The sequence below is a fragment of the Camelina sativa genome, chromosome 20 (genome assembly GCF_000633955.1).
Source record: "Camelina sativa cultivar DH55 chromosome 20, Cs, whole genome shotgun sequence".
Taxonomy (NCBI): Eukaryota; Viridiplantae; Streptophyta; class Magnoliopsida; order Brassicales; family Brassicaceae; genus Camelina; species Camelina sativa.
The window spans coordinates 23,369,675-23,388,733 of NC_025704.1; the positions used below are offsets into that span (position 1 = coordinate 23,369,675).

The window sequence follows — 19,059 nt, forward strand, 5'->3', positions numbered from 1 at the left end:
GAACTGTACAAGTGAGGAAAAACACAGGAAAATATCATTTGTAGATTTGTAGGTTCGGTAAACAAGTTTAAAGCCTCTCAGATGTAACAAAGCGGCCATCGAATATGAATAGATCCACGGGCCAGGGATAGATGTAGGGCCAACTTAGGAAGGTGGGCTTATGGACTGAGAGTGGACATGGGCTCACTAAGCAAGGTGGCGGTTGAGGCATTACAGAGACAGAGCTACATCATGGTGTGTCAAAGACACTTCCACGAATACATTGGAAAATTTAACATTAGTTACTATCAAAAGATTTTGTAACGTTAGAAAAAGTTACTTACTTTCATTGGTTATTGAAGCAAGCCATTTTGAGATAGCAAAAAGACATGAACATGTTCTCTCCACAGAGGAAGAGGGCAGAGCCGAGGTTCTTTCTATAGTGGAGAAGGTTGCACACAAGGTTATCTCCCGAAGGGAGGAAGGCGGAGCCAAGGTTCTTTACATGGTGGAGGAGGTTGGACGCAAGGTTCTCTCCATAAGGGATGAGGGTGGAGCCGAGGTTTTCTCCATGGTGGTCATACATTATTGTGATGGTACATCATTGATTAGTATATTATGTAATATATTTTTTATTCAAAATCTATTTTGAGCCAACAATTTTCGTAATTAAAAAATTATGCATAAGTGAAAGTAAAATAGTTGGCTTAATGTGTTCATATAGACATTTTCTAGGTGATAAAGACTATATTTGTAACATAGAATATATTTAGGTTTTAAAAAAAAAACTTTTAATAGTAACATACATAAAATATTTGTAAATAGATATAAATCAGTGTATTATAACAAAAATAAAATGTATAAATAACGTAAAAAAATTAATATATTTTTGTTAAATTTAATTTAATTTATAAAAATTTAAACCTGTACATCGGGCGGGTCCTCATCTAGTAAACTATAAACATAACATAATACAATATTTTTGCATATGTCTTTTTATAATAAATATAATAGACTTTTATATGTCATACTATCTATTTTTTATTATCAGTTAACATTTTGTTAGTTCATTACAATTTACAAAGGTCTTTTGGTATACAACTTCTCAAGTATTATGTGGATTTTCATCTTCCTTTAACATCTAATATATTATACAGAGTAGTATATTATCTTCCTCTATGAATGTAAATAAAAGATTAGTAAATATGAAAAATGAATTTATATTTAGTATTATATAATTTTTTTTATGTCTCTACAATAGATTCTTAGTGAGTTTCAATGCATAATTTAATAAAACCCATACGTTTTATATATTAAAATTGAATGGAATAACACATTCCAAAAAAATTATGAGACACGTGATTTAGTATACGTCAAAACACAAAATAATTGAACTTTACTAAACTGTTTAATTATTAAAAATAATAATTGAAAAGTATAGTTAAGAAAAAAGTTAAAAAAAAAAAACATTTCTTATTTTACAAATACAAAATTTATAACTCTATTTATAATTTATATAAATGATAAATAAATTTATTAAATATTTTTTCATTTGTTTGCAAAAATAAAGTTGGCATCATGCCGTTTTTCATCTTCTTTACATATATCTAATATTCTATTAATATAAATAAAAGATTAAAAATATGAAAATGGATTTATATTTAATATTGTATCATTTGTTATATGTCTCTAAAATAGATTTTTAGTGAGTTTAATAACTTAATAAAATTAATAAACTCTATATATTAAAATTGAATAGAATGATACTTGTCAAAAAAAATATGAAAAACATACTTTATTATATAAAGATTTCATAAACCAACACTTAAAGATACAATCCAAATTTACAAACAATAGAGAGAAAAAAACACACACACACACGTAGCCACACAACGGTATAACAAAAAAGAAAAAAAAAAAACAGCATCTTCAAAAAAATTCCGAAATTCAAAATCCTCGTGCTCCCTTATCATCGAATAACGTTGGCATAGTTGCCAAACAGTTATTATGCGGACTGTTATGGAGTCATCAGTTGTAGTTGTATCCTTTCGAACTCTGTGAACTCAGAATCGACTGCACATACACATGTTTCGATCAAACGGTTAGAGATTTCGAGCTTGTTTTGTAACAATGATAATAACAACTAATGTATGACTATAACTTACTATTAAGTGAGCAACAAAAGGTGTTCAAACCGATCTAGAGTTTTTTGTCTTTTTTTTTATTGGATTGAAAGCAGATCCAAAACTTAGACCTGTTTAAATCATCCTAAACATATTTTAATAGAAATATAACATTTTTAAAGAACATAAAAATTAAAACTCCAAGTTACGCAACCAAAAAGCCTCAAAATTAATATTGACTTGGCCGAATAAAGTTAACACCATATATACCATAGTGTTACGTTTCGTTAGGTTTAATTCGGCGAAGACAACACACTAATCCAATGTTTAAGCGATTAATGTGATAAATATATACCTTGACTTTAGGATAAGGGAAGCTAGTTTTAACGCCACCTCTGCTTCCAAAACTGAACTTTGATTTTTTGTCATTAGGTTTTAAGATCTGAAATGAGCAGGTCAAATCATCATCCACACTCATCATCGCACCTGCATTGTCGAACTCCCCACAGTAATTCGGCGCAGAGAATATCGTCACAAGCTGCTTATTCGCAAAGAACTCGAATCCGTCTTCAACAACCTGTCACAAAATCCTTACTTGAATCAAAAGCAAACACATAGAGAAAGTGTTTCTTTGGGCACAAGGAACACTAAACAAACCTGGTGAGCTCTACAAATTAGGTCAAGATCGAGTCTTTTCAGAAACCCCGAAACTGTATCCGATCCAAAAGTGTAAGAGACTCCGCGATCATTAGGCCCCCAACCTCTGACATCCTTGTCAGGATCAGACCACAACAGATCACAGAGTAAACCGCGATCAGGAATGTCCGTGGGACGACGAAGATCCCTAATCTGTCTCAAGCTAAGAAGCTCCGGGGAGAGCCCGCCGTGCATACAGAGAATCCGGTCATCGATGAGTGCAGCGACAGGAAGACAATTGAAGCAATCGGTGAAGATTCGCCAAATCTTGACACTGAATCTGCGTTTACACTCGTCGTAAAAGCCGTAAATGCGATTGATTGAGGCACTTTCATGGTTTCCTCTAAGAAGGAAGAAGTTTTCAGGGAATTTGATCTTGTAAGCGAGTAAAAGACAAATCGTTTCCAGGCTTTGCTTGCCGCGGTCTACGTAATCTCCAAGAAACAAGTAGTTTGAACGAGGAGGGTATCCTCCGTATTCGAATAGTCTCAAGAGATCCGGATATTGTCCATGAATGTCCCCTGTTTTTTTTGTTTAGCCAAAAGAATACATAAGAACAAAGCAATCTCAGAGAAGAACCGGAGAGAAATAAAGAGAAGCCTACCGCAGATTTTGACAGGAGCTTCGAGTTCCAAGAGATTTGGCTGTCTCATAAAGATATCTCTAGAGACAAAACAGAGCTGTTTAATCTCTGTTTCAGACAACTGAACAGTCTTTCCTGGTTTCTCTCTAACTTCAAGCAACCTATTGATCACCGAGTTCAAAGTACCAGCATCCATTGATAAACCCTCAAGAAACAGAGCAACAATGAGAGGAAACAACAACGACGAGAGAGTCTCTAAAAGGTTTATATTAAACTGAAGCTATTGACAATATGAAATAAATTAAAATAAGTTTGGAGCTTTTATGTTCTTTTATGCTCTTTGAGAGAAAAGAACGGTGATTGTCAAATTGAAGAAGGGCTTTATAAAGCCGCGTTTAAGAATATATTCTTCATACCTTTTTAGCAACAGCCATGTGTTCAGACTTACCTACATTGTTCTAACTTCAACTACATCATGTAATAATCAGATGCTAACTAATTTAGAAACATTTTTTTCATGTCTTTTGTTAAGCTTTACATGCTTTAATCCATCCAAGTAGGTTATGGTTTGAAGTCAAGATCTTTCGACGGGTAACTCAGAGTGCGGAAAACGATTCTTTCTTCGTCATAGTATCAATGTTTTTGGATTTGCTCGCATCATATCATCAAAGCAACTTGACTAATGTACAAGAACATATTCGTTATAAAACTACAGGATGTGAGAGGACACCACAAGGAATAACGAGGAAAGAGAGAGAGAGATTGGAGAATAATAGTTTTGCTTTTGCCCCTTTCTTGTATTAGAAACCAAAAAGGAGAAAAGAAAGATTCCAAAGTTAGGAGGAAACAAAGAGTGATGCCTCCTCTAACTACTTCTAGATCGTGTCGTTTTCTTAGCTGTATTTTAGACATAGTAATTCGAAAATAAAAGTAGAACAAGATTCATTCATGGACTCACATGACTCCATAAAAAATTAAGAAAAAAAAAGAAAAAAATCTTCTTAGTTATAAGCATTAAAACTTGTGTATGTTTATCTCAGTCATAAACAGAAAGCTTCTTATACTCTTCACCTTTGATGGCTAACCACATGACATCTTCAGGATTCATGATCCCACCTTCTTCAAGAAACAGAGTCAGTAGATTCTTCGAAAACCCACTAACCATAGCCACTCCTTTCTGCTTAGCCACCACAGGTGTAGCCGAGGAGTCCCTCAGGTTCCAAAATACTATCTCCGGAATATTCTGAAAACCGTTCTCCTTATACTTCCTCTGAACCACCTCATAATCTGTCTCCCATTTCTCCTTGTTTCTTGCTGCTTCATCAAACTCCATGTCACTGAACACAAACAACCGCTTGATCATCTGATCATCGGTTAGGTTGTTCTTGACTGCAACCTTAAGAATCCGATCAAACACCTTTTGGAAATCTGTGTTCAATCCCCAAATCCATTTGTTCAACAAACTCAGTCTTTTCCTTCAGACTCGAACCCGTGATAATGTGAAGCTGCGGCTTTTCGCTAAAGGTAATAACTTTCCCTTTCCAGGGCTCTTCATTCAGTTCCGAAACCAATAACCCAAGTGCCACACAAACCTCCATAGGTGTACCAATCATGCTTCCAGAGACATCACAAACCGCCAGTGAACTCTTCAGCTTCCCTTTCTTTGCAAGATCATCCACCATTTTCGTCCATTGAAGCTCTGCAACTTCCGCTCCAACTTCACTATCCTCCAGCTGCTTTATTATCTGATGAGGAAGCAACGCGCCAGCCGCAATCTTCTCCTTCCCGGATTTCACATCCTCCAGAAACTTACTAAACCTCTCACTATCATGTTCCACAAAGAGATTCTTGTAATTCTTCATAGCCACAGAAGCAACTCTCTTATACTTCAACGAATCCCATCCATTTGCACTCATAGACAACTCAGGCAATTCGAGCGCTTTATGCAATGGCACAAGAACCTCTTTCCTCAACCGATCCCTAATCCTATAAGCATAATGCGCTTCTTCGATTCCTTCATACTCATCTCTAGGGAACATCCTTCTAGCAATTGCCTCACATATCAAAGTAGTTTTATCATACGAAGAATCAACCGAAGGACACCATTTCGAAGCTAAACCAATCTTATTCAGCTCATTCGAATTCAAATACTTCAAATCCGATTTCAAAAAATCGGAAAACAAATCAGCAATTCCATCAAAGAGTAATCTGTAGTTAGCATCAGAGTCATACCTCTCTAAAGCTTTCTTTGCCTTCTCAAACTCTCTCTGTTTCCTCAAAGCCCTAGCCTTGACAGGACCACTAATCTCCTCTGCAGTTTCCAAAACACGATCTTCCAGTTCACTGCAAATCTCTGAGCGTATCTTCTTCCGCTTGAATGGCTTCTGAACCGTCTTCCTCCAAACCCGACTGTGTCCTCTGTCTACCTGCTGACCTTCCAAGATCCGATACAAAATCTCAGGCAAATCTTTGAAATACCCAAAACCAACAAGAGCAGGGAGATTCAAAGCTAGAGTATTGGGGTGATTCTTGTAAAGCCAAAACGCAGCTGTGTAAAACCCTTCTTTATCTGATTTCCCAGTTCCTCTAACTCCTCTGAGATTGCAGACGAGCTTCAACGTAGTCAAAGGATCGTGAGACCAAGAAATCGCCAGCCTTTTGATTAAATCTTCTGGAGAAGTGTCAGGGACTACGTGGAAGAAGAAATCTAGACATGGGTTCCCGGAGGAGAGAAACGTGGGCGAGAAGTTTTCTGTTAAACCCTTTGGTGGTTCTTCGAGGTTTAGCGTAGCGGTCAAGTTGTGGTCATCGGAAAAAGGGTTTTTTGGTGAATTGATGGTAGATGGTTTGTGGGTTGGTGTCTCGACGGTGGCGACGGAAGGTGGGCCAAGAAGGGTCGCAGTAGAAGAAGTCATTGAAAGAGAGAGAGAATTGGTTATCGTTTCGGACGCTTTGACAAGGGGGTTTCTCAAGGGATTTGTGTCATTTAAATGGTTAAAGTATTTATAGGTAGAAGAGAAACCCTAGGACAATAAACTAAAAAATTGTTCAGCTTGGAGAACAAGTAACTTCGGAAATATTGATGCACCTTAACATTTAATATTTTAATAAATACAAGAAAAAACAAAACTCCGAAAATTATAAGTATGTATATCAATCATAGCTTCGAGGCTTAGGTAGGGGTTCCAATCGGGCCGGCCCGGCCCGATCCGGTCCAAAATATTTCCAAACCTATATTTTAAAATTCGAGTTGGACTTTAGCAGGGTTACAACTTACAAGGCTTTTCGGATTTTTCTGAGCTTATCTTACAAATCAAAAATTCAAAGTTATAAGCTTTAAAAAAAAATTAAAGGTTCATTGTAACACCCCCGAACTGTTCTATAACTAAAACGAAACAGGAATGTCACGTATGACGCCCGTATCAGTCGATAGAGGTTCTCGAAATGTATCTGTTTACCCAAATCAACCGATCTCGAGTATCTTTACCTCTCTATAATGGCCTAAGGCTGTTCAACCCGTACCACGGTCGCGAGTTGTGTTAGTCCGGACAAGATTAATATATCATTTGAAAACTTTCAAGTTTACATAAAACCGATTCTTACTTAGTATATATCGTACTTTAAATCGTTACCAAAACAAGTATAGTTTTCCGGGCCCATAAAGAAATCTATACATAATAAAAATTTTGATTTTTTAGCAAAAAACTGTAAATCATCTAATCTGGCTAGCCTATGATCACTGCCACAGCTAGGGGATTATCTAAAAGGGAAGGCCTGCAAAAAAAAAAGGTACCATCATGAGTAATCTTAGATTACTCAGAGATCCCGCCTAACTAACCTCTAAACAACACCCCAACTTGAACTATAACATTGAACAGGCAACTAATGCAACTAACACATGCATTAAGTAAATCAGAGAATCATGCAATCAAACAATACTTAAAGAAGCTAAAGCACTCAAATAAATAGTACCTGCACAACGACTCACATTACAAATTGTACGATACTAATAAACTTCACCTTAAGGTCATAGAACTTCTACGATATGGATTTCCCACCAGGCAATGGTTCCCCGAATTTTAGCCATAAAGGCTAGACGGATCACATCCCTTTCCCAAAACTGTGTACAAGGGACCTATTCCCTAACAGTAAATTTTACTACTTCGTCAAGTAGTGCTTGTTGGTAGCTAACCACTACGAGCCATTGGGACAATCACGTTATCGCCTTACCAAGTCTTAACAAGACTAATGACTCAACCAAAATACAAGTATATCTAATGACTAAGAATACTTGCAACATTAACTAACAATCAATCAATCAAACGTTAGCCATGCACGAGCAAGACTAACACAAACAACAAACAACAAACTAACATGTTTTCTATCAAATAACAAGTAAGAAACAACATCAAACGAGGCATCTCAATCTTGTCAATAACTACCAATTATTGACTTGCAAATAAACAAGCAGTATAACGGCTACAACGATAGCATAACCAATTATACTTACATCTATCCTACTCACAACAAACAAATCACAAAATAATAATCACATCAAACAAGCCACACAATAATAACCACATCAACCAAACCACACAACAATGAACATGAACTATAACAAAATAGAACATGAACCTAACATGCAACAATTACCATAAGAAATTACAAAAACAAACACAACAACCAAACAATTCAAACAACCACAAAACCTATATAACCTCACACGCAATATCAAACACATAAATAAAACCTAAACATGTGCTACTTCACATGTGTTTGGTACTCACAAGGTTTTGCTGGAGCTCGACTTGGTTTCACATCTCCGACTAGCTAAATCCACGTGAACTCGGAAGCTCTGGATTTCACATCATCAAGACCGCTTAGGTTGGGATCTAAAAAGAAAAAGCTAGAAGGAAAACTGAAACTAAGACTAAACAGCTTATCTAACAGCTTGCTAACTTTTTTGAGCTGCTCGGAGACTTCCGCTATCTCCAAAAACAAACTAGGACCTTTTATGTAAGGTTTAAGGTTGATTTTTGGTTTACTAAAGCTAATGAACGAAGGCTGGGTATTTATAGTCCCCTAAGGTTGGTGTTAGAGCTGCTTAGTCACCTAAACAAGTGTCTCACGTTCAGTTCTCCACCAATCATAACTTGTCATTCCATTTTTTCATGCTTATCCACTTCTTAAACCAACACATGACATTACAGCTCACCAACGTTCCTATCCTGTTTTCTTGGCTGAGAATGAGCCATTTGGTCTCCTATTGACTAATTAAAACTCTTCTAATTGATTCTAAGTCTAACTCTCACAAAACGTTAACCGTTTCGCGCCAGAAATATCCCGTTTCGACCAGTTTTATGTGCCATTGACCCAAAAATAATTTCTCCATGAAAAATCTGATTTTTTCAAGATAAAATCTCCTATTTATCTTCCTTTAGCCTCGCCAAAATCCTCAAACTCAAATAAAATTAACCATATCACTTTTCCTTTCGGTGATTGGCTAAAAGAGTATTTGACGACTTGATTTTCCTAAAAGAAAATTATTTCTGAACTCTAACTTGATTTTTACTTCTTTTTATAGCATCCTCAACTTCCTCAAGGTCCTCTCAATTTATTTCATGCTTGTCCTTAGCACAAAATTCCAATTTTGCTCCTTAACGCTCTTCTGAGTAGCTTCTAGGTCGATTCTCTCGAACTCTAAAAACTGAGTGATTCTTCTTGGCTAAAACTTTTCAAGCTTCTTATCTGATTTAATCATATGCCTTAGCCCACTGAATGTTTTATTTTCTTCCTTCCCAACTTTCTTAATTGCTGGACTAATTACCAAAAAATGGCGTCTCTTGTTAAATGGTTATAGGCTCCTGTTGAACCTTAGGGTCAATCCTTATATAATCATTGCAGAGCTATTTGATATCAGTCTTCTTAGCTAATGATTGACTTTAGTCCTTCTTAGAAATTCTCTTCTTCAACATTTTCTTCTCAGTAAGGTTGTTCGGTTATCTTACTGTGTCTTTCATCTTCAGATTATTTTTCTGAGTAATAATATCTTGTGACAAATCCTCTGGATCTCTTCTACTGAGCTTTAATCATCGTTGTTCCTTTGGTTTTTAACCAATTTTCCCCTCCTTTGGTTTATTTCCCTCGTTGGTCGAATGGTCATGTTCGCGTCCTTCCCGTATATTTTTAGGTTTAGTATGGGGTATTACATTCACGTCCCCTTAATAGAATTCGTCCCTGAATTCTCCTTAGCTTCACCTTGCGTCTTCTACTAAGTCAATCTCCTCTTTGGTGTCTTACCTTTCGAGACTTCTTCCTTTTCCTTTATTTTCTAGCTTGGTTATTTCCGTCTTGGCATTTAATGAGAATTCTGTGTTGACTTGATTCCAATCGTTTCTTCTGCTTCTTGGATACCACTCTTGACCTTTTTTCACTACAAGAAATATGGATTTTGTTAGCTCTAGAGAAATGCTATTATATGTCATTGATAGCGAATTATCAAACAATATCTCTGCCCCAACTATAATAGGGTCGTCCTGTACAACATCACTTTTGTGTATGCTATTGCAAGTTATTCTATTATAGCGTTAATTGAATGTTTTAATATACTTTCTTATAGCACACGATTCTTTATATATTGTCATAACACTATAATTTGCTATACAAATATTTAATTGGTTTATATAAATTTTTATATTTGAATTTTGTTCAACAAAATTTATTTAATTGGATTTACATATAATTATTATATTTGAAAAATCATAAAAATACATAAAATTCATATTACATTAACAAAACACATCTTACATAACATCATATTCATTACAAACCCCAAGTACAAAAGATGACAAAATGAAAGAACACTGATCAAGAAAACAGCAAGAAGTAACTCTTACACAAGTAAGAAAAAATGGGTTTGGCTGAAATGGACCAGCAAAAAAGGCTTCTTCCATTTGTTTTCCAAGTGAGGCTTCTTGTGCTTGTATCCTTCTTAAATCAGGAACTGATCCTTGCAATCCACAATACCTTAAGGTTCTGCCAAGATGAAAAGATGAAGGTACAAAGAACAATTAAGTTCACTTTTGAAACTAGTAAAAAGAAACGAACCCATTTCAAACCTATTGCAAAAATGCTTGTAAAGTCTTACAATTGTACTAAACTAGAAACTTTCCATATATTAGCCTTTGAAATCTCATAATATACAATATGAGCTAGTGAAGAGTACCTTATCAACTTAGTAATTGTGAAATAATCTGAGGTGGAAGTGTTACATAGATGATTGTTTTTCTAGAAACTTACCACGGTCTTCTTGAAATGTTGTGCCAATATGAAACACCAGATGTGTGAGCAAAGAACCACAATGAGAACAAAGATGTTTATAAACAATGACCTGCAATAAAGGTATAACACAACATATTCACACATTGGCTTTTTTAATGTCATCGATTCAGTCTTTTTGCATCTTTTAGCCTCTTAGTGTAAACACTGTATTTTCGACCACCAACCTATTCAATTCAAGAAAACATCAAAAAATTATACTATCAAATTAAAAAGGATTTAAAATGGAAACCTCACCAGCAGCAACAATATATATCATTAGACTCTCACACTTACTACAGAACTCCAATTGTCAGTGACATTAAGAGCTAAAATCGCCTAATATTGCCATCAGTTCAAGTAATATAATTGAGAATTAGAAAAGTGTAAAAGCTTGGGCACCTGAAGAGTAGCCAAACGAGCATTCTCCTTGGAGATATAAAAGACTTGACTCTTCAAGTTTCTTGGCAAAACCAAGTCACAAAACAGCAGTCATTATGTCTAAATATCCTAGGCAAAGTTGTATTCTAGGAAAACCAAGTCAAAGATGGAGATGGTGGAACGATGAGCTGTTTTGTGACTTTACCATGCAATCAAAGATGAAATATAACGTCATGTAGAATTAGTCACACACACTCGCACTAGATGGATAAAAAAATATAAACTTTCAGCAACTTACAACTTCATATGTTTCCATATTTACCACACCAACCTCATTGTGAACCTTAATCCTCACTACAAAACCAAACAAAACAAAAATTAATAAGATTTAGTTATCTTGGTTTCTGTCTCAGTCAATTCGTCGAACACCTTGTGTGCACAGAGAACTCTAAAAAACAGAACCCCTAATATTTTTTACAATATATTCTCCATAAGCTAGAACGTACACATGTCTGTGAACTTTGAACTTTCTATGAACAAAATTAGGCTAAAATCAGACCTTTGCAATCATCATATCACCAAAAAACTTGCTTGGCTCCTCGTCGTTTCTCACTACAAGCTGAAAGTGACAGATCCAATTTCCAAAATAACAAACCGGTTAAAAATTAGGGGTTTGCGAATCTGAAGATTGAAAGAACTAAGAGCGAGGGGATTAGTACCTCGGCAGCTAAGTAAACCGAAAATCTGGCCCCAACACGTTCAACTTTACTGCTTCTCGATTTCACCTTCTTGGCAACGCCAGATCCAATAGAGAAGAGAAAGAGAGAGCTGATGATGTTGCCATTGAAACAGTGGTGAAGTAAGGCAAAAACACAGCTAGGGGCATCATACGTTCCCTCTTCCTCCTTCATCCCCACACCGTGCTATAACTAAAACAAAACAGGAGCCTCACGTATGACGCCCGTAATCAGTCGATAGAGGTTCTCAGAACGCATCTGTTTGCCCAAATCAATCGATCTCGAGTATCTTTACCTCTCGATCATGGCCTAAGGCTTTTCAACCTGTACCACGGTCGCGAGTTGTGTCAGTCCGGACAGGACTAATATATCATTTGAACACTTTCAGAGTTAGATAAAACCGATTCTTACTACGTATAATATCTTACTTTTAAATCGTTTCCAAAACTAGTTTTCCGAGCCCATAAAGAAAACTTTACATAATAAAAAATTTAGAGTTTTTAGCAAAAAAAAGTTATAAATCATCTAATCTAGCCATCTTATGATCACTGCGGCATCTAGATAATTACCTAAAAGGGAATACCTGTAAAACAAAAAGGTAGTATCATGAGTAATCTTAGATTACTCCGTGAGCTCGCCTAACTAACCTCTAAACAACATCCCAACTTGAACTATAGCAACGAACAAGCAATTAATGCAACCAACACATGCATTAAGTAAATCAGAGAATCGTGCAATCAAACAATGCTTAAAGAAGCTGAAGCACTTAAATAAAGAGTACATGCACAACGACTCACATTACAACTTGTACGATACTAATACACTTCACTTTAAAGTCTTTGATTTTCTACGATTCAGATTTCTCATCAGGCAATATTTCTCCGATCCTAACCACAAAGGTTAGAAGCATCATATCCCTTTCTCAAAACCATGTACATGGAAGCTATTCCTTTACGGTAAAATTTATTAGTTCGTTAAGTAGTGCCCATTGATATTTAAACATTTTGAAATTTTCATAATTTTTTAAAACTTAAAAATTAAAATAAATTTATATACATTTATTAAAGAGTATATGCACTAAATACCACAAAAATAAAAAGTATTTAACAAACTACCATAGGGCCCACAATCTATTCTCTCTCCTCATATACAATTACTTTTATACTCATTACATATATTACATGTTATTTGTTTAAATATCATGTCATTTTTGTTTTTTGAACCAAATTATATGTCAGTTTGGGTTCACAAATGAAATAGTTAGGGTTTAAATTTTACAATTAAAACGAAATTATATGTCGGTTTGGATTCACAAATGAGATTGTTAGGGTTTAGATTTTACAATTAGAATGAAATTATATGTCGGTTTGGGTTCACAAATAAAATGGTTAGGATTTAGATTTTACAATTAGAACGAAATTATATGTCGGTTTGGGTTCACAAATAAGATGGTTAGGATTTAGATTTTACAATTAGAACGAAATTATATGTTGGTTTGGGTTCACAAATTAGATGGTTAGGGTTTAGATTATACAATTAGAACAAAAATATATATCAGTTTGGGTTCACAAATGAGATGGTTAGGGTTTAGATTTTACAATTAAACAAAATTATATGTCGGTTTGGGTTCATAAATGAGATGTAAAATATAAATATTACATGCTATTTTAAAAATTTTATATAAAATATAAATATTACATGCTATTTTAAAAAATTTCACCTAATTTTTCATTCTTTCTAATTATACTAAAATAAAAAAAATGATAATTTTGTCTTTTTACTCAAAAAAACGTAGGCTCCATAATATTTTACTATTAAAAAAAATTGTTGTGCTAGTCTCTTAAATAACTTTTAGAATTGTGGTATTTATTTAATTAACCCTTTATTAAATAACTAAATCAAAAACTAAAATATACAGTAAAGAATTTGAAATCCACACAAATGTTAAAAAATAATAATAATAATAATTTTAAATCATATCCTACTATATTAATTGAGAAGTACAAATATGAAACAAACCTTAAATGTGTAAAAAATTACATTCAATTGCCATTAGAAAACTTAATTAAAATTAATAAATTAATTAAATTAATATAATCAATTTAAAAAACGAAAATTGAGGATACTTTAAATAAAATAAATTGTAAAAAAGTAACAAAAAATCTTTTATAATCAAAACTAATCTGTATTAGAAAAAAAAATTTACAATTAAGATTTTAAAAATCTAATCAAATAAAATCTACAACTACAAATTTTATCCTACTATATTAATTGAGAAGTACAAATATGAAACTAACCTTAAAATATGTAAAAATTACATTCAATTGCCATTAAAAACCTTAATTAAGATTAATTAATTAAATAAATATGAATAATTAAAAATGAAAATCGGGGACACATCAAATAAAATAAATTGTAGAAAAGTAAAAAAAATCTATCCGAATCAAAATTAATTCATACTTAAAAAGTTAACAGGTAAGATTTTAAAAACCAAACCGAATAAAATATACAGCTACAAATTTTATCAAAAAAATATTCCACCACAGGTTAAAATTATTACAAACAAAAAAAGGAAGCCACATAAAATAATAATGAATATTGGTTTCAAAGAGACATTTTAGAACTTTTACTAGCTATAATTAGTTGCTCTTTTTTACATGTTAGTAAGAATTGTGTTTAGTTGACAAAAGTTTAAACAATTTTGTTTATTACATATAATTTTTTTATTGACAGGTTTTCAATAAACAATTTTAAAATACAAAAATTATAATATAAGCAAACTAAATTTTTAATCACAAACTATTATAAATAACATTACAATAAAATAAAGTATTACAAAGTTTTATTTAAAAAAATGTTCAGCCTACGGTTGTTAGTATCTAGTTAAGTATTAATATAACAGAGAAATGGAGAAGTCACATGGGCACATTAATTAGAAGCGGCCACGTTTCTTCCATGCTTTGAAGACAAATCCATCCTTATAGTCAAAATGTCAAAAACAATTCGACAAGGACTTGAGAAAAGAGTCCGAGATCATCACCATCACAAGTTACAACAGATTCAATGGCTTCTTCGACTCCGACCCTTTTGGGTCCACCTTCCGTCGCCGGAGACACTCAGCTCGTCAAACCAGTCACCACCATTTCACCAGAAACCTCTGTTTCCGATGACCAAACTTTGATCTCCCAAACCGCCACACTAAACCTCCAAGAGCCACCACCAATGGGTCTAACAGAGAACTTCTCGCCGACGTTTCTCTCCTCCGGGAACCCATGTCTCGATTTCTTCTTCCACATCGTCCCCGACACGCGTCCGGATGATCTGATCCAAAGGCTGGCGATTTCCTGGTCTCACGATCCTTTGACTACGTTGAAGCTCGTCTGCAATCTCAGAGGAGTTAGAGGAACGGGGAAATCAGATAAAGAAGGGTTTTACACAGCTGCGTTTTGGCTTTACAAGAGTCACCCCAAAACCCTAGCTTTGAATCTCCCTGCTCTTGTTGGTTTTGGGTATTTCAAAGACTTGCCTGAGATTCTGTTTCGGATCTTAGAAGGTCAGCAGTTAGAGAGAGGTAAGAGTCGCGTTTGGAGGAAGAAGATTCGGAGAAAATTCAAAGGGAAGAGTGAGAAAAGGTCTGAGCTTTCCGGTGAAATAGAAGATCGGATTCTGGAGAACACGGAGGAGATTAGTGGTCCTGTTGATAAGATCAAGGCTAGGGCTTTACGGAAACAGAGAGAGTTCGAAAAGGCGAAGAAAGCTTTAGAGAGGTACAACTCTGATGCTAATTACAGATTACTCTTTGATCGAACTGCTGATTTGTTTGCTGGTTTGTTGAAATCGGATTTGAAGTGTTTGAACTCGAATGAGTTGAATAAGATTAGTTTAGCTTCGAAATGGTGTCCTTCGGTTGATTCTTCGTATGATAAGACTACTTTGATATGTGAGGCAATTGCTAGAAGGTTGTTTTCTAGAGATGAGTATGAAGAAGGAATCGAAGAAGCACATTATGCTTATAGGATTAGAGATAGGTTGAGGAAAGAAGTACTTGTGCCGTTGCATAAAGCGCTCGAGTTGCCTGAGTTGTCTATGAGTGCAAAGGAATGGAATTTGTTGAAGTACAATCGAGTTGCTTCTGTGGCTATGAAGAATTACAAGAAGCTCTTTGCGGAACATGACAGTGAGAGGTTTACAGAGTTTTTGGAGGATGTGAAATCAGGGAAGAAGAAGATTGCTGCTGGTGCGTTGCTTCCTCACGAGATAATAAACCAGCTGGAGTGTAATGATGAGAGTGATGTTGGCTCTGAAGTTGCAGAGCTTCAGTGGGCGAGAATGGTGGATGATCTTGCCAAGAAAGGGAAGATGAAGAGTTCACTGGCGGTTTGTGATGTCTCGGGGAGCATGTCAGGTACACCTATGGAGGTTTGTGTAGCGCTTGGGCTACTGGTTTCAGAACTTAATGAAGAGCCATGGAAAGGGAAAGTTATTACCTTTAGTGAGAACCCGCAGCTTCACACTGTCACAGGTTCGAGTCTGATGGAAAAGACTGAGTTTGTTAGACAAATGGATTGGGGAATGAACACAGATTTCCAGAAGGTGTTTGATCGGATTCTGGAGGTTGCAGTCGAGAATAAACTAACCAATGATCAGATGGTCAAGCGGTTGTTTGTGTTCAGTGACATGGAGTTCGATGATGCAATGGCAGACAGGCATTCGGAGGTGAATTATTCCTTGAGTGTGGAGGAACGGTTGAAGATATCAAAGCAACAGTCCAAGGAGAAATGGGAGACAGATTATGAGGTGGTTCAGAGGAAGTATAAGGAGAACGGTTTTCAGAATGTTCCGGAAATGGTATTTTGGAACTTGAGAGACTCCTCAGCTACACCCGTGGTGGCTAACCAGAAAGGAGTAGCTATGGTTAGCGGGTTTTCGAAGAATCTACTTACTCTGTTTCTTGAAGAAGGTGGGATCGTGAATCCTGAAGATGTCATGTGGTTAGCCATTAAAGCTGAGGAGTATAAGAAGCTGACTATATATGACTGAGAAACACATACATAAGCTTTAATGCGTAAACCCTAGCATCATCATTTCTATCAATTTCTTTGAGTTTTATACCGTTTGTTTTTTATTTGTGGAATTATGTGAGTGTATGAATAAATCTCTTTTGACTTTTTGTTTTAACTTGAGGCATCGCTCTTTAGTAAACGAAGTAAGAAAAGGGCAAAAGCCTCGGAAAATATGATGTACGGGATTGGATTCAAGGCTCAAAACCTAAACTAAACACGATATGTGTTTGATCCAACAAAACAGAACAAAAACTCACTCGTAGATTATTGTACATTTTCTTGGAGAATAACAAGGGGAGAAAGTAAACTCTCTAAAAAAAAGTGTATATCATCCAAATACTCAAACTCGTACATTTTCTAGAAGAAGAACACAAGTGGAGAAAAAAGATCCCGACAATTTGGCCGCGGCTATAGAAGAGAGGTTGGCCTTTTGTAAAGGTTGATTGCTATATTGATCATCAAGTTCAGAAAACATACATGATCATTAGATTAGAATATATTAATGGATGTGCTTTCATACAGATCCAGAAAGAAAGATGTGTATATCAATCATAGATTTCAATAAATAGATTAAAATCTGGAAAACATTGACTGCTTGCTTGAATGAAAAGGTCATAGTTTGGAAGAAAAGATTTCATATTTTGTTGCTCGAATCATGATCATAATAAGATCACTACACTAACTATTTTGTTACTTTCATTAGAAATGATAATGAATTTATATCACACTCACTTCTTCTTGCCCTTGTTAGTATTCTCTCCCTGCTCAAGAAGCTCCTCCAAAACACTATCATCCAAATACTCAAATTCAAAAACTTGCCTAGAAGAAGAGGAAGCGGAGGCGGATGAAGATGAAGATCCAGCAACGGAGGAGGAAGAAGAGCCGCCAGTACTTCCCATGTTATACTCATGCGGGAAGTTCAGAATCGCAGCTTGGCCTCTCATTGAGTAGGCAGCTTGGTCATATGCTCTAGCCGCGTCCTCTGCAGTATCGAAAGTACCAAGCCATATACGTTCACCGTGCTTCCTTGAATCTCGTATCTCAGCCGCGTACTTGCCCCAAGGCCGTCTCCGAACTCCCCGGAACTTTCCATGCTCAGCCCCCCCGCCACCACGACCTCCTTGATCCATATGTTATAAGGATACAAAGATTGTTCTATTTTAACCCAAAACAAACAAGAAAAGAAAAAAAAAAAGATTGTTCTTGCTGTTTGGGTTATCCCTCGTATACGTGTTTATGTTTTTCTGTTGCATGTGTTTGACGGGATTTGAATCTGTAAATTAATAGGCCGCGGGGAAAAAAATATGTGGGTCCTAATTCCTAATATTCGGCCCTCGACATATACATAACGAAAGAATATATAACTCCATTGAGATCAACTATTTTCTTACGCAGTTGAAAATTCATCTTTTTTAAATAGTATCCTAAATTTTTAAAAAAATCTGTTTAAATATGTATATCTAAGCTTTTGGACCCGTGGTCATGTTTACAGAAAAAAAAAAACAAATTTGGTTTAATTTGTAAATAATTATTGGATTCGATCATTCGAACCAGACAAGTTTAATTAAGAGAATAACATAAACTCGAGTTGGAATCACGGGAAAGTCAGAGACAAGAGTTCTAGAAACAGTATCTCTTGTTCTTGATTTGGTAACTGAATGAAAAAGAACTGTATAAAACCCAAATGGAACTGATAACCAATTATTTTGAAGTTACAAATGGGCAGTAATTCTGAGAAAGAAAAAAATAATGAATTCAAACAAAATATAATTTGGAGTTTAGGTTTTGGCTTTAGACCTTAACTATTCTAATTTTACATACATTATTTGAGAAGAAAAAGAGAAATTTTCTAAAATATATTGATGTGTTTCATTAAGAACGTTTTATTTTTTTGTTTCGTTAAGAACGTTTATAGGGGAAAAAATTATAACCTATCCTCAACAACATATACATATGAAAATGAAATATCTTTATTATTTTCTTTCAGGTGAAAAGAGAAAACTACAGGTGGACTAACCAAAATATAATTATAAGTAATGTTGACTTGATTGTACGCACGTGTGTTGACTAACCAAAATATGGACTTTCATGTTTTTTTCCTTGGACCAGAATAATAGTTTTCCTATAAACGTGTTCCCAATTCCCAAATCGAACTTATAAACTCTGGTGGTGTATAACAG

At 35.1% G+C, this 19,059-nt stretch overlaps 3 protein-coding genes, 1 long non-coding RNA gene and 1 pseudogene across 9 annotated transcripts; 1 reads left to right on the forward strand and 4 right to left on the reverse strand.

Annotated features, from left to right (window-relative positions):
* LOC104771491 (serine/threonine-protein phosphatase PP1 isozyme 7) lies at positions 1,755 to 3,720 on the reverse strand. Of its 3 annotated transcripts, none has more exons than XR_764837.1 (5): positions 3,403 to 3,720; positions 2,760 to 3,319; positions 2,458 to 2,679; positions 2,145 to 2,233; positions 1,755 to 2,052 (listed from the first exon to the last, which is right to left on the reverse strand). XR_764837.1 is itself a non-coding variant. In XM_010496020.1 (5 exons), exons 1-4 carry the CDS (start codon positions 3,575 to 3,577, stop codon positions 2,179 to 2,181), a joined length of 1,026 nt encoding a protein of 341 aa, XP_010494322.1. In that variant the 5' UTR covers positions 3,578 to 3,720; the 3' UTR covers positions 1,755 to 2,052; positions 2,145 to 2,178. The 3 variants fall into 3 exon arrangements, 2 of the variants coding, with proteins under 2 accessions (XP_010494322.1, XP_010494323.1); XM_010496020.1 differs by having other exon boundaries at positions 2,145 to 2,247; XM_010496021.1 differs by lacking the exon at positions 2,145 to 2,233.
* Positions 4,307 to 6,534, reverse strand: LOC104771492 (annotated as a pseudogene).
* LOC104771493 lies at positions 10,150 to 12,268 on the reverse strand. 4 transcript variants are annotated; one of them, XR_764840.2, is made up of 5 exons: positions 11,799 to 12,268; positions 11,639 to 11,698; positions 11,378 to 11,433; positions 10,681 to 11,278; positions 10,150 to 10,416 (listed from the first exon to the last, which is right to left on the reverse strand). It is a non-coding gene; the product is annotated as an uncharacterized LOC104771493 (long non-coding RNA). The 4 variants fall into 4 exon arrangements; XR_764841.2 differs by having other exon boundaries at positions 10,681 to 10,886; positions 11,101 to 11,433; positions 11,799 to 12,267; XR_764842.2 differs by having other exon boundaries at positions 10,681 to 10,771; positions 11,101 to 11,433; positions 11,799 to 12,265.
* Positions 14,785 to 16,994, forward strand: LOC104771494. The gene has a single exon (XM_010496023.2). It carries the CDS (start codon positions 14,880 to 14,882, stop codon positions 16,854 to 16,856), a length of 1,977 nt encoding a protein of 658 aa, XP_010494325.1. The 5' UTR covers positions 14,785 to 14,879; the 3' UTR covers positions 16,857 to 16,994.
* Positions 17,608 to 18,009, reverse strand: LOC104771495 (ethylene-responsive transcription factor ERF096). The gene has a single exon (XM_010496024.1). The coding sequence runs from the start codon at positions 18,007 to 18,009 to the stop codon at positions 17,608 to 17,610; it is 402 nt and encodes a 133-aa protein (XP_010494326.1).

Bases quoted from the DNA above. Each gene is read 5' to 3' on its own strand.
- LOC104771491 (XM_010496020.1), bottom strand. From the start codon at position 3,577: ATGGATGCTGGTACTTTGAACTCGGTGATCAATAGGTTGCTTGAAGTT. The intron at 3,320-3,402 runs GTAGGCTTCTCT...CAAAAAAAACAG, and splicing joins AGCTCCTGTCAAAATCTGCG to GGGACATTCATGGACAATAT. The intron at 2,680-2,759 runs GTTTGTTTAGTG...ATTTTGTGACAG, and splicing joins TAATTTGTAGAGCTCACCAG to GTTGTTGAAGACGGATTCGA.
- LOC104771494 (XM_010496023.2), top strand. From the start codon at position 14,880: ATGGCTTCTTCGACTCCGACCCTTTTGGGTCCACCTTCCGTCGCCGGA.
- LOC104771495 (XM_010496024.1), bottom strand. From the start codon at position 18,009: ATGGATCAAGGAGGTCGTGGTGGCGGGGGGGCTGAGCATGGAAAGTTC.